Source organism: Dermacentor variabilis, chromosome 7, assembly GCF_050947875.1.
Source record: "Dermacentor variabilis isolate Ectoservices chromosome 7, ASM5094787v1, whole genome shotgun sequence".
NCBI lineage: Eukaryota > Metazoa > Arthropoda > Arachnida > Ixodida > Ixodidae > Dermacentor > Dermacentor variabilis.
In genome coordinates this window covers 130,006,211-130,019,014 of record NC_134574.1, presented here as the reverse complement: position 1 = coordinate 130,019,014, position 12,804 = coordinate 130,006,211, and the positions used below count along the sequence as shown (strand labels likewise).

Sequence of the window (12,804 nt, the reverse complement as noted above, 5' to 3'; positions counted from 1 at the left end):
TGGTTTGGCTGCTGCCGGCGCGCGCAGATCCACGACAATCCAAAAGACCGTTCCGTTGGGGGCATTTGTAACCTCGTGGAGGCGCGTTGGAGTGTGTTTCCATTGGTGTTTCGATATTGATCGTGTGAATGCGCGGTTGCAACTCGCATCGGAAATGAACACGATAAAAGAAGGCAGCTACGTTGTGGTTAGAGGGTCGAACAACACGCGGTTAGTTCAGGTAGACAGCAAGAAGTAAGTTTGTAGCATTACTCTTGTCATTGCGATGCTCTCGTGCACGCTTCACGCGCGAACTTTCGAGCGTGTGGCAGCTGCTTGGCACCAGTGTGTCGTGATCGCACGCTGTTTCATAGTTTAAAGGAACATTGAGTCATGATTTGCCGCACGCGTTACCTTCTAGTTGCGCTTCATACTTTCTGTCGTCGGTCATACTTCGGATGTCGTAGGTCTGCGGCAATGCCGGTTGCAGGACCGGTTTCGGTTTTGAGCGTCGTTGTTGTTGCTGTCATTTCAGGCCCGTATTCTTCGGCAAGAGAAAGTTCGGCATTCAGACAGCAATTGAAGAGGCGTTTGGGTCTGTCTTTGAGATTGACAACCGTGATCTGCGCAAGATATCGGCTGAGGAGTACAGAAAAATATGTTCGGAGTGTGAGGTTCCTGGCGACGGTAAGTCTCAAGTTAGCGCCTCCATCGTAAGTGTAAGAAAAAACTGGGATGTGGATTAACATTTGTCGAATGAACTTTGCGTCGGAATGTAATTGAGCATATATAAGTCGGAAGCAATTGACCCTCGCTCCCTGTTTCGGCGGCGGTTCTGATGCGTGATATATATGCAGATGTGCAGACCAGTGGTCAAGACAACAGGAATCTTCTCGATGACGGCAAATCACAGAAACTGACAAGAGAAGACATAGAAACGTTCAAAGCAGATGGCACATCTGCCGAAGTATGTATTTCCTTCTTTCTTTTTTTATTAACAGTGAAAGATGTATTAAAAGCAGCAGTAAATAATTCAGTAATGGTTATACGTGAAAGTATTAAAATGAGGCGAGGTAGTGTTTTATTTTACAGCACAGACTAGTGCAAGGTTCCCTTTGTCGCGGAAGCTCCATCACAGATGGAAAGTAATAAGATACATGTGCACAATATTTCTGAGCTGTGTCATGCAGGGAAGGATAGAGCGACCAATTTGGACCACTTAGAATGAGGAAGGTTGCTTAATTGCGAACAAGCGTGTCGTCCAATATGTGTGTTTCCTCTGACGTTAATGAAAATATACTGCAACAAAACTGCATGCTTTGCTTCGAGTCTCACTATCTGCAGCTAAGTGTGATAAATAATATGCGGAGCTTTATGAACAGTTGAGAAGACAAAATTTTCAAGCACTCGGCTCTGCATGATGACTAAGGAAATTCAGTGCAATATCGCACAGAGGTTGGGAAGTTGTACGATGTGCCAGTTGTCTTCGTTGTTTGTTCCGTGTTTTGATGAACTTCGTTAGGATGTCATCAACCAACTGTTTTCAAAGATGTCGTATGTAGTCATTACTGCCTCACCTTGAAGACTGGTAAAAATTGGGGAATGCAGTAATGCACATTTACTGGAATATGTGTGCATACTAAAAGGGCTTCATATGATGCAAATGAATCTTTGATTCTGTGCCGTGGCATTCTTAGTAGCATACAGTGCTGCATTGAAGTACAAACGGGCAGAAAACTGGCTTCATTTAAATTCACTGTAACCTTTATCATAAGCCGGGCCTCAGTGGTGGTTTGAGGCTTGCTGAGTGTCGAAATGACATGCAGCTCCACCCTATTATCGGCACTAGTTCAGGAACTAGTTAAGACAGGAGTGCACACAGCATACATGTACTCTCGCACACAAATGAAATGTAAACAATAAAATAGAAACTACAGCTGAGAGTCTGATCTTGTACCACAACTATCATGTCTCCAAAGGTAGTGAATGCCTCAAACTATGCATATACAAGCTGAAGCAATGCTGAAATCATGTAACATCTTAAAAGCGGAAGGGAAAATATACATTCTAGTTCGCCCTAACTTGTTCACACTTCATTTGTACACGAGTACATTAGCACTATTGCCGTGGATTTCGCTGGTCGCTAGAATATTACGCTGTCAATGAACTTGTCAGTGCCCCAATTTCACATGGCTGAAAGTGATTATGAAATCTTTCACAGGGGCGGACAGATATGAAGAGAGCAAATTTACAATTGCAATCTATTCACAAACAAATGCATCCCCCAGTTTTGCCACGTAAAACCTCAAAATTTTATTCATTTTAACCCAGTAGTGAGTTTGACACTCAGAACTACTTGTAAATGCCAGTGAGCTAAAAGCAAGCATCATAGATGCTACTTAAAAGAATCTTTGGAAGAAAAGTTTGAAGGGCATTCACTTGTGCAGCCCATCCCTAGTCACACTTGTTAGTAAACTAAAGCGTTTGTTCACGAAGTGTCTTTATAATTTGTTGAGCCACTCAGCACAGCAGAGTCACGATTACATACGTGCACATTATAATGAGGCATGGGAAGATTTTATATGTGCGTCTTTTCTGGCCTCGATAGAGAATCGTCAAGACACTGGTGGAGAACAGCACGACGTTTAAGGAGAAGACGGAGTATGCCCAGCGCAAGTACCTGAAGAAGAAGCAAGATAAGTACCTGCAGCATGTGGTGCTTGAGCGGCCCACGGCACGGCTCCTGGTAGAGATGTACTACTCGCAGAACCCACTCAAGATTGGGTGAGCACTGTGGGGGTGTCTCTTGTTGCATAGCTGTGCATAGAACCGTGGCTCATGCAGACACATCTTTTAGAGCATGAAGACAAACCTTCACGAAGCTGTAATAAAGCCAACATGAGTTTACACTGTATCGTCAACATACTCATGTTATCCTTGAGTTGTACATGTGTTATGTAAGAGGTTCTTTTCATTTTCCGCTCTTTATGCTTTGCTCGTTCGCTGGCATGACGCCGAGTCTTCCTTATTGCAAGTGTCGGCCACTTGCTGCAATAGGTTGTAAAGAAATGAGTAGAATCAAAGGAACATAATGTTTACATAAGAGGGCTCCTGTCTGCCAGTTCTGTTTATTCGACTTCCCAGTAACCGATTAACTACTAAGGCCAGCAAATTGTCAGCCTCAGATGCAGGAACGCTAGCCTAAAAGAGATTTAAGTTTTCAAAGCTATACTTACTTCGCACCAAGCTGCTCTAATTTCCCTTTTCTTTTTCTCATAAAGTTTAGCAACTTCTCAAAACATAGTGCTAGTTGTCCATTTTTTGTTGAAGGATATTTTGTTAGTACATTTTTGTGTTTGCGGCAGAGTTTTTTAAAGAGTAAAGCAAGCCAAATGACTAGAGTTCATTGTAGCTTCTTGAAGCAAGCCACTATGGGCATTTCATCCAATATCTACAGTTAAAGGGAATGTGATATTAGCTATACTAATTATGAACTTACATGTCATGAGAAATTATGGGCATTTCATCCAATAGCGGCTATAGAAGGGGATGTGACTATGTAGCTATGCTAATTATGAACTTACATCTCATGAAGACTTTCACTCTAGGAGCTCCTCTTTAAAATGACCCATTGGGAAACAACTCCAGTGACTCGATGACCTGGATGTTTTCTCACTAGAAGCATCTTTTTTGTGTGTGTGATCTGAATGCGTACAAGCGTTTTGACATTTACTGTTCTGCTAACCCAGCTTGCATAGCAAAATACCGATTCCAATAGTTTGTATAGGTAGATTCCTGTTGACTTGTGGTCGTGGCATGCAGGAACATGCGCATCGACTCCCTGGCTCAAATGCTGACTTGCTGCAACGTCCGGTCGGGTGGCCACTACATAGTGTTTGACTCCTGGGTCGGGCTCCTGACCGCAGCTGTGCTCGAGAGGCTGGGCCAGAAAGGCAGCGTAGTGCAAGTCTATGCAGGACAAGGACCTGACAGGTGCGTACATGACTTTCCAGTCGATGTTTCTCTTATAGATCGCTCTTGGTGAGGATTGCCAAGGTAACACGGCGACACTGACCACCAGTGTGTGACCTGTTTTGTCAAATCAATAACGGGAAGAAAAAAAAAGTGCCTAGATAAAACAACAGAATGCTTAACTGGTACCGATCTACCCCATTAATTTTGCCTGATTGCAGGAGGGTACTCACTATAGTTATTATAGCTGTTGTTACTGTTGGTATCATTAAACATATTATTATCATTACTAATCATGTAGTAAACTACCCTTAAAACCAGCTGTTAACTATACATTTCCTAATATGTTGAACATAACATTGAAACATTTATTTCTATATAAATTCACTCAAGATCTCTGATATTTGTGGCAGTGAGGGGGGAGGGAAGGAGTTTAGAAGGAAGTGTCCTTTATTATTTATTTTTTTATTAAGTAAAGCTTTATTTCTGTAAATTAGTTCTGAGTAGAGTGAAAAGGAGTTTGAGCCACTGGCAGCCTCTCGCGCATTGACACAGCTCAACGGAAATACTTTTTTCCCTGCGCCACCATGATTTCCTTGCCCTGCCCGGAATGGCATGTCACATGGAGAACAATGAAAATATGTTTGGATTTTTTAAACTGTTCTTCAATGACAAAATCATTGGGATGAATGAGTGAAAAATGACGAAACTTCAAAAAAAAAATATTGATGGTAAGAGGCTGATACCAACTGCTGTTACTACAATACAAAACGCTGTTCTCAATGAATAAAGGGAAAAGCAGACATTAACCCGTTCGTAGCAATTGCTACAAAGGAAACCCATACGGGTTCCTCGAAAGAAAAGCCTTATAGTTGAAGAAAAATTTGTCCTGGTCCGGGACTCGAACCCGGGACCACCACCTTTCCGGGGCAGCCACTCTACCATCTGAGCTAACCAGGCGGCTAGCAGATGGCAGGGCGAAGTCGAATTTGTCGACAACACGAAGCAAAGGCCAGAGTTTGACGTAGTAGTTCTGTGGAAAACCGCAAGGTGGAGAGAAGTAATGAAGTAATGAAGCAGCAAAGGAGGGGGGTTGGAGGGAGGAGGGGGGATTTTGGTTGTTTATTGAAAAAAAAAAAAGTTTCACGGAAAGGGTTAAGCCAAACTTCTTACAAGGCAAACGCATATTTTTAAGGTCTCAATGTAGTAATTTTTGGAATGAATGTGTCATATTGTTATTATTGTTGTTGTTGCCATTATTATTATTATGTCAGTTTCTTCATCTTGATAGCCTTCAAGTCATGTTGTCTTCTTTCTTTTTGGAGCTTAGCACTTTCTCTTGAGCCTTCTTTCTAGCGTTCGCCTCTCTTCACATAGTTTCTTTTTTGTATGTGTACATTGTCCCGCAATTGTGTGTCATTGCTGTGTTGTTGCTTAGGTATTATGTAGCTATTAATGGCAGTTGTACTTTGTGTTTCATCTAATTTCTTTTATCCTGTAACTTTTGTTGTATTAGCTTAACATTTAATACCCTTTTTGTTTTTGTTTCTCTGTGCACCAGCACTCGGATGCCAGTAGATTTCCTGGGCACTTTAAATTGATTGATTGATTGATTGATTGATTGATTGATTGATTGATTGATTGATTGATTGATTGATTGATTGATTGATTGATTGATTGATTGAGTGGATGAAATCCTGTGCTTGCTCACCAGTGATGATGCCAATGCCAATTATCTCTTAGCACCAGTGGGACACCTTGTAATGACAGCATCACAATCATTTGTCACAAGTACTTTTAGTGGTCACAGTGGCATGGCAAGTAAGTCTGTAGCAGCGATAAGTGTAGGCTCAGTACGTAGCGAAGCACTTTTAAAGTGAGAGTGAGATAGCCATAAAACAGCACTGTTATACAGGCAGTTGCGACCCAGAATGCCTGCACTTGATTGGATGTCTGGCGGACAACGGTTATTTTACAAGACAGGGCAGGCAGAAAAGCTTGTAGCAAAGTTTTGTTGCTTTGAGTGTATAAAACATGGCTATTACTGCATATTAAACAAATACCCAGATTTCATTTACTCTTTTATTCTTTTAACTCAAGGACTGCAAACAGGTGCATGCTTACTACTTCATATGTGTAGACTCGCACGAGATCTTAAGAGACATGGTTACAGGTACATCGGTCTATGCTTCTGTTATGATTTCTTTTATAATTGCGATGTAAAATCAAAGAATCAGCTGCCAGAAGGTTGAAACACAATCTGTTATACATTTACAAATGTTTACACGGCCTTGTTGACTCGCAGGATATGGTCTAATTAGTTGTGTTTTACCTGCCTGTGTGGCCACTACAACATCAGAGGTGGTTTTGTGGGAAGATGTCTCTCACTAATCATGTGACGCGAATGTAAGTTTTTGTTGATAAGGTAAACAGCTCGAGATCTTGTAGCACTGTTGGCAGACTTCCCTCTGTTGATGTATTCACTTCTTTGTTTACTGAATTTAAGTTATCATTGAAAAAGTAACCCAGTGTGGAATTTTGTACCGTTGCCTAGGCATGAACACAAGAATAATAATAAAGACTCGCTGTCGTTCATGTCAGTTAACAAAGTGCCATCACCATCGCTGTCATTTTCACACTGCTGTCCTTGTTATCATGCAATTGTCATACTAATCTTCATGTTGTCATTGCCATGCTGTTCGCTGCTTTGTTAAAGTTTGTGTAATTTCTTGTGCCATACATAGAACCCAAGCACCAGAAGTGAATATACACGTTCATCCCAGCTCTCAACTGCTGTTCAGAGTAAAACAACTATACATAAACTATTTTTACCAGAGTAATGCTCTTTGGACAGCATCACCAAACTATGACATAAGAAAATTTTTACTGAATGTTGTTCAGAGACCTTTTAACCCGTGTCTTCAGAAATGGTGTCATCTTCCCTACCCAGCTGTTGCTGTCAAGGACAGCGCTACGCTTTGTGCCACCATAAGATACTATAATCAGTCCAGGATTTGCATAGCCTGCTTTGCCATACACTTTTTTTTTCTTTCTCTCTTCTTACCACTCCTCACCGCAATATCTATGGTGTTGAGGTTGAAATAAATAAGTAGAATGTATGCTCCCACGTAGCCATTTGCGTGAGTTGCTTCATTTTACCGTTTGTTACAGCTCGTACAGACAGGCTGTTTATGCGCTGAACTTGGAAGAGGAGTTCCTTCGATCCACTGTGCTGGAATTGCCTTATGCAAAGGCGTGCTCGCTGCTCAGTGACGCAAACAGTGAAACACCGGAAGGGAAGCTGGAGAGCGGGAACCAGAGTGCCGAGATGGAAGATGTGTCAGAGATGAACTCGCTCTCAAACGATGACAGCGTCGCGACAGCCGACGACTCCCAACCGAGCAAGGAACCAGCCTCAGCAACAGATTCCAAGGTTGGTGGCTTCAGACTACTAAGTGTGCCAGCACTCTATTCGTTGTTGTCGCATTTCTTGATCAAATGTTGTAATATATCTATTGTTGTAATATATAATATTCATCGTATCTACATAAGCGTAGGTTGAGCATAAGTTATGTCCCACTTTCAGGAACTGTGAGTTTCTAACCATTAAAGAGAAAAGAAAGAGAAGCCTAGTCTTTACGAATTTCTTGATTTAATGAAGTACAGAGCACAATCTCCTGCAGATAGCTGCACCTTCTCAGTTTGGTATGCATTAGAGGTCACAGTAGCTGATATTATAGTTGGGTTTGCCCAACTTTATAGTAATTGAGTTAGGTAGGCTATGTAATCCGTAGGGCAGATAACCAATGGTCAGTCAGAGCCACAGCATGGGTGCCAAGGAACAGAAATGCAGTCGAAGATGGCAGAGAACTAGATGGTGTGATGAGATTAAGAAATTTGAAGGCCTAGGATGTAGTCAGCTTCCACAAGACGGAGGTTTTTGGAGATCACTTTAGGGGAAGGCCTCGTCCTGCAGTGGACATGAAATAAGCCGATGAGGATGGTGACACTGGTGTGATTTGTTCACAGATGTCCAAACATGACCAAGGAATTGCATGAAGAAGGAAACGATAATTGGTCAACAGTGGGGCGTAAGTGAACGTAGCCAACATCTCGACTAAGCGATTTGCCTTCGGCAGCAGGATGAAGCTTCCTTTATTTGCTCGCTGTCGATCATTCACAGACACTTAGTTTTTTCGTCTTGAGGATTCAGTACAATAGGATAAACTTATTTTGCATGGTTCTGCATACGGCTGTACATAAATGGTACACAGAGCGCAAGTAGCGTCTGTTTATGCCATGATTACATATCACAGTTTGGAGTAATCGAGTCTAGGTGTCCTACTCTGTATTTTAACGTGATGATGTTAAGGGCCCCATGTAGCAGAAAATCTGGTGTTGGCATAAACGTCGGCGTCCACGGCCGGGAAAATCATCCTGGACTACGCGTATTCTGTACTATTCTGTAGGGCGCTAAAGTTGTTCTGCTATCACTAAAGTAGCTCATACCTTGTCTTACATAGTTTACAAAGCCCTTCCTTGGAATATTAAGAATCGCAGCTCACACACAAATGCCATGAAACAAAACACCGACAGTGAACGCCATTTATGTTAAATCTTCTCAGACTGAAATATCAAAAATGTGAAACAACAGAAGATCGGCCCATGCAAGAGGCCACATTTTGACGAGAAAGCTTGCTTTCATACATAGATTTTGCCGCCGCCGTTTCTCGATAAACATTACAGCTACATATAAGCTGCAGTTGCCTGGAAGCATGAGAAGTAGTCAGGGATCTTTGAATGCATTCCACTCTTAATGGCGAAGCTTAAGCGTCCCTCAACTTTTTTTTTTTTCTTCAACTCGCTGTTCTTCATTGTTACATGATAGTAAAATGGAACCCCAGTTGTGCATCCCCTGATTTTGCAATGTCCCAGGTATTACGATGGATTCGTGTAGTCCCAACGAACTCCCCATAAAGACAATGTAATAAAACCTCGACTATACAACATGGTATTTCGCAGCTGTCTCACAGTGCCGTCCTCTTGTCAGGAGGGGTACAGCTCCCTAAAAAACTGGTTTCCGGGCTTCCTTTAGCCTGTTTATTTTCCTCACATTTGCTACCCTCCGATCGTTCGTTTCCCTTTCCCCGGCCTCTTCACGTTGCTCAGTTGCCGTTGACCCCATTGCCGCCTCATCGTGCTTTCTCTCTCTTGGTGTTTTCTGTGTTGACTGCCCGCCCACACTCCTCCACGCTTTCTCACGGCAGCACTTGCTCATGTCACCGGGTGCATACGCGTATAAAGACAACGTATGGTCAATAGCGTTTTCCTACTGTGCCAATCTCGCTATCTTTGTGCATAGCCAAGAGCACTGTTGGCCATGTAGTACTCAGACACGTTTAGTTCTGGATCTCGTGAAAATTAAACTTGTCTCTGAAAGTGATCCGTCAAGAATACAGCCCCAGCGCGTATTGAAAGCAGGAACACACGTGTGAAGAGCGAAGCACTTAGCCACCAGAAGGCACGCAGATCGTGTTGGATACACATGCTCATGCATGCAGTGCGCAGCTTTCTGTCTACACACGAGCATACACGACTTCTCGCGCATCCATCGCTGGGCTCCCGGTTTCGTACGGGTCACTGTAGACTGGACGTGCGAGAAGGCTCTGCCTCGTGCCGACATCGCTGGCTGCCGCCTCAGACAAGGACAACGCCACAGGTGCTGCCGCGCCTGTGCCCACGCTTGCGAATGTGCTACCGAGCATTGCAAACATTCGGAGATTTGTCTGTGCAAGTGACACCGTCCTTGTCCTTGGGGATATTGCGAGGATCGCCCGCGCCTGGTGGCAGAGTTTGCTTGCTCTATCTTGTCTTCTGGCAGATCTGTCTCAACAGATGTTGTCAAGCACTTTGTCTAACCTAAGACCTAGCCTAACCTTCGTGATCTGCAGATGGTCAATTCACACTTTCATGCCATCTTCCTGGCTTTGTTGCACTGCTTGTCACCCTGCAATGTCCCATGGTGGGCCTGCCCAAACAGACATTGGCAAGTCCGTTTTGGGAATTTTTTATTTGCTCTTTTCATCTAGGACTTGGAGCGTGCCGCAAGGAAACAGCGGAGGCTAGTGGAACAGCAGAAGGCAGTAGACCTGCTCAAGACAAAGTCTTTAGATGGGTGAGCTCTGTCCTCTGTACTCATTGCTCTGTCCTCCCATGTGCCAGAAGAGCCTGTCGTTGGAAACATTGGTCGATCATACTTAAAAGGCTCCTCACCAATTTGGAGCATTGCAAACAGACAAGTGCAGTGTGTAGATCACGCACTATGTATCACTAGCAGAACTCGCATAAACAATGGGCGTACATATAATGATTTTGCATAAGCTCTAAACCAACGCATCATATTCATCTGCTTTGTTAATAGTAGCGTTCAATAAAATTCTGATAATTGCTTGCAGTGTAGAGTTTTAGTGGTAAACATTGCACTTCATTTTTTTTTCTAATTTAGAAATTTTTGGCAATTCTTGTTTTAAAAAAAAGAACTTCCTGTTCTAAGCCGATACTTTTGTTACAACAGTTAGTAGTATTTATCCACTTTCTCTCAAATACAGTGCATTTCAGTGAAATTAGTTCAGTTTCCTGAACAGAGCATCTCTGTATTTCACACATAGTAGTAGTATTTGAATCGCGAAATTGTAGTTGGTCTAGAGTTAAAGCTTTTTCTCAAGTCGGCATTGTGTACATCATTGTCTTTTCCTCTGTGTTGTTTGTTGTGCAGTTACCACATAATGTCTCACAGATGAGCCTATTACTTTAATTTAGTTCTATTTCAACTAGCAAAAAAAATCTAAATTTCTCTGTCAATTTTCATTGCTCGCCGACTTGCAGGCTGCTCGTTGCAAGCAAGCACCACCCGACAGCCATCGTCCTCTCGCTCCTCGAGTTCGTTGCGCCCTCCAGGCCGTTTGCCGTCTTCTGCAGTTTCCAGGAGCCGCTGGTTGACTGCTACACTCAGCTGAAGAATGCTGGCAGCGCCGTCTTCCTCAAGTTGACCGAGAGCTGGCTCCGAAGCCACCAGGTGGGCATTGTGCCGAGCCTTATACTACACAGAGGAAGTGTTTCACCCAAGGCAACCGTTCTCTGTATCACTGCTGTTTGCGTGCTCACACCACTTTTCACAGCAAAGCTTGTGTCCTTGTGATTTAACAGCAGAAGAGTGAAGACTGAAAACTAGCAAAGACATTTTAATCCTCAAGAGGGCAAAAGTTTTTACGATCCAATCTTACCCACGAGTCAGTGTTTGCAAGCCCTTGCATGTCCGTATCCTGCTGCTTTCCATGTTTTTAACTCTCTGACTTTAGCACACCTTTTGTGACTGTCTTGTTGCCACCAATCAAAAATGTACCATGATGGAGTCGGTTCCACCAGAGTTCCTTGCGGCAACGAAAAGATTGCAGCGACAATGCACCATGCACCTGAGCATGCAGTAAGCTGCTTGTAGATTGCAAGCATTCACACATGCCCTGCTTCAATATATCATTGATCAATTAAGCAGCTTTGAGACTGCAGTTGCAGAGCCCTGAGTGAATATTACAAAAACTTTGCTTTTTCAACCAAAGCAGCCATTAGAAACTGTTTCTTTGCAACCAAGTTGGTTGTATAACTTCTGCAACTCACGGTGTGAATGTGTCCTAAATGGCTAGATTAATTCATTGCTTCAGTGTGGTTTTCAGTCTCGTTAGGCATTGATGCTTTATTTTGTTAAAAAGCAATTGAGCCGTTCAGCAAGATCCTCAAAATGCACTTACTATCCTCCCAATTTGTCAACTCATTACAGGTGTTGCCCAACCGGACGCACCCTTCCATCAACATGAGTGGCGGTGGTGGCTATGTGCTTACAGGCATCAAAGTCGCAGACGTGGCGTGAATGTGGCAAACGATCCTTTTACACCCTATGGTACAGTCTGGCAGGCAGCAGCTCGCACCTCTGTCGGCTTCCTGGATAAACCGCTCGGCGCAGGGAAGTTTGTAGAGATGTTGAAGACATTTGAGGTGGCAAGTACCACTTTCTGGAGAATCAGTTCCCCAAGGACAGCGACTTTGGTGCTGCTTGAACTTGGACCCGTGTGCTCTGCTTCCTGAAGCACTAAAGGCTAAGTTTAACGCGGACCTGTGTAATTCTTGACACAAACTGTGAAAGCGAACACGCACATAAGAGTTCTTCATATTGCTACACATGAAATCTCAACTTTCTTAGGGGCACAAAGGGTGGGGTCTTTGTTCAGACCTAATGAAGACATAAGACTTGAACACCAAAAAAAACTTCAATACTCAGTGCTTTAATTTGGCAAAACCAACTTGTCGGGCAAGGTCTCCCAGCAAGCCTTCGAGCTGTTGCATCTGGCTGTTCGGATGGGCTTTTATATATATATAAAAAAATCATATAAAAAGATCATATAAATCTTATAGACTCTGAATACTTGTACAAATGTTATGGGTAAGTCTATAAAAGACCCGAGGCATTTCCCATACCCTTGTGTAGAACAGACACCGCAAGGGTCATCATTTGTTTGCTCACACCCAGACGCAAAGTTCTTGGAACACCCAAAGTGTCTCAAACTTTCACCTTCACAGACTTGACCTTTTGCTAAAGCTGCAAACGCCATTGCACCTTTAATGCTGTGATGCATCGTCACTGTGTTGCCTCCAGTTAAAGGTGGCTTTTATGAAAGCCTACTCATTCCTCATTGAAATGGCAGACACACCCATGTGTAACTAGTGCAACTCTGAAGAAGGCATCAAACATTTATTGTTTCTGTCATCCTTATAGCATTGAGCGCAACATTCTATAAGACG

General features: G+C 43.1%; 1 protein-coding gene across 1 annotated transcript; it reads left to right on the top strand.

Moving 5' to 3' along the window:
• The first annotated feature begins 44 nt into the window (after positions 1-44).
• Trmt6 (tRNA methyltransferase 6 non-catalytic subunit) lies at positions 45-12,181 on the top strand. Its single transcript, XM_075699301.1, has 9 exons — positions 45-234; positions 515-666; positions 837-946; positions 2,588-2,763; positions 3,802-3,972; positions 7,123-7,384; positions 10,041-10,126; positions 10,837-11,026; positions 11,786-12,181. Exons 1-9 carry the CDS (start codon positions 155-157, stop codon positions 11,873-11,875), a joined length of 1,317 nt encoding a protein of 438 aa, XP_075555416.1. The 5' UTR covers positions 45-154; the 3' UTR covers positions 11,876-12,181.
• The last annotated feature ends 623 nt before the right edge of the window (positions 12,182-12,804 follow it).

Coding starts and splice junctions, on each gene's coding strand:
- Trmt6 (XM_075699301.1), top strand. CDS start 155: ATGAACACGATAAAAGAAGGCAGCTACGTTGTGGTTAGAGGGTCGAAC. Junction 2,764..3,801: donor CAGAACCCACTCAAGATTGG/GTGAGCACTGTG, acceptor CGTGGCATGCAG/GAACATGCGCATCGACTCCC. Junction 7,385..10,040: donor CCTCAGCAACAGATTCCAAG/GTTGGTGGCTTC, acceptor CTTTTCATCTAG/GACTTGGAGCGTGCCGCAAG.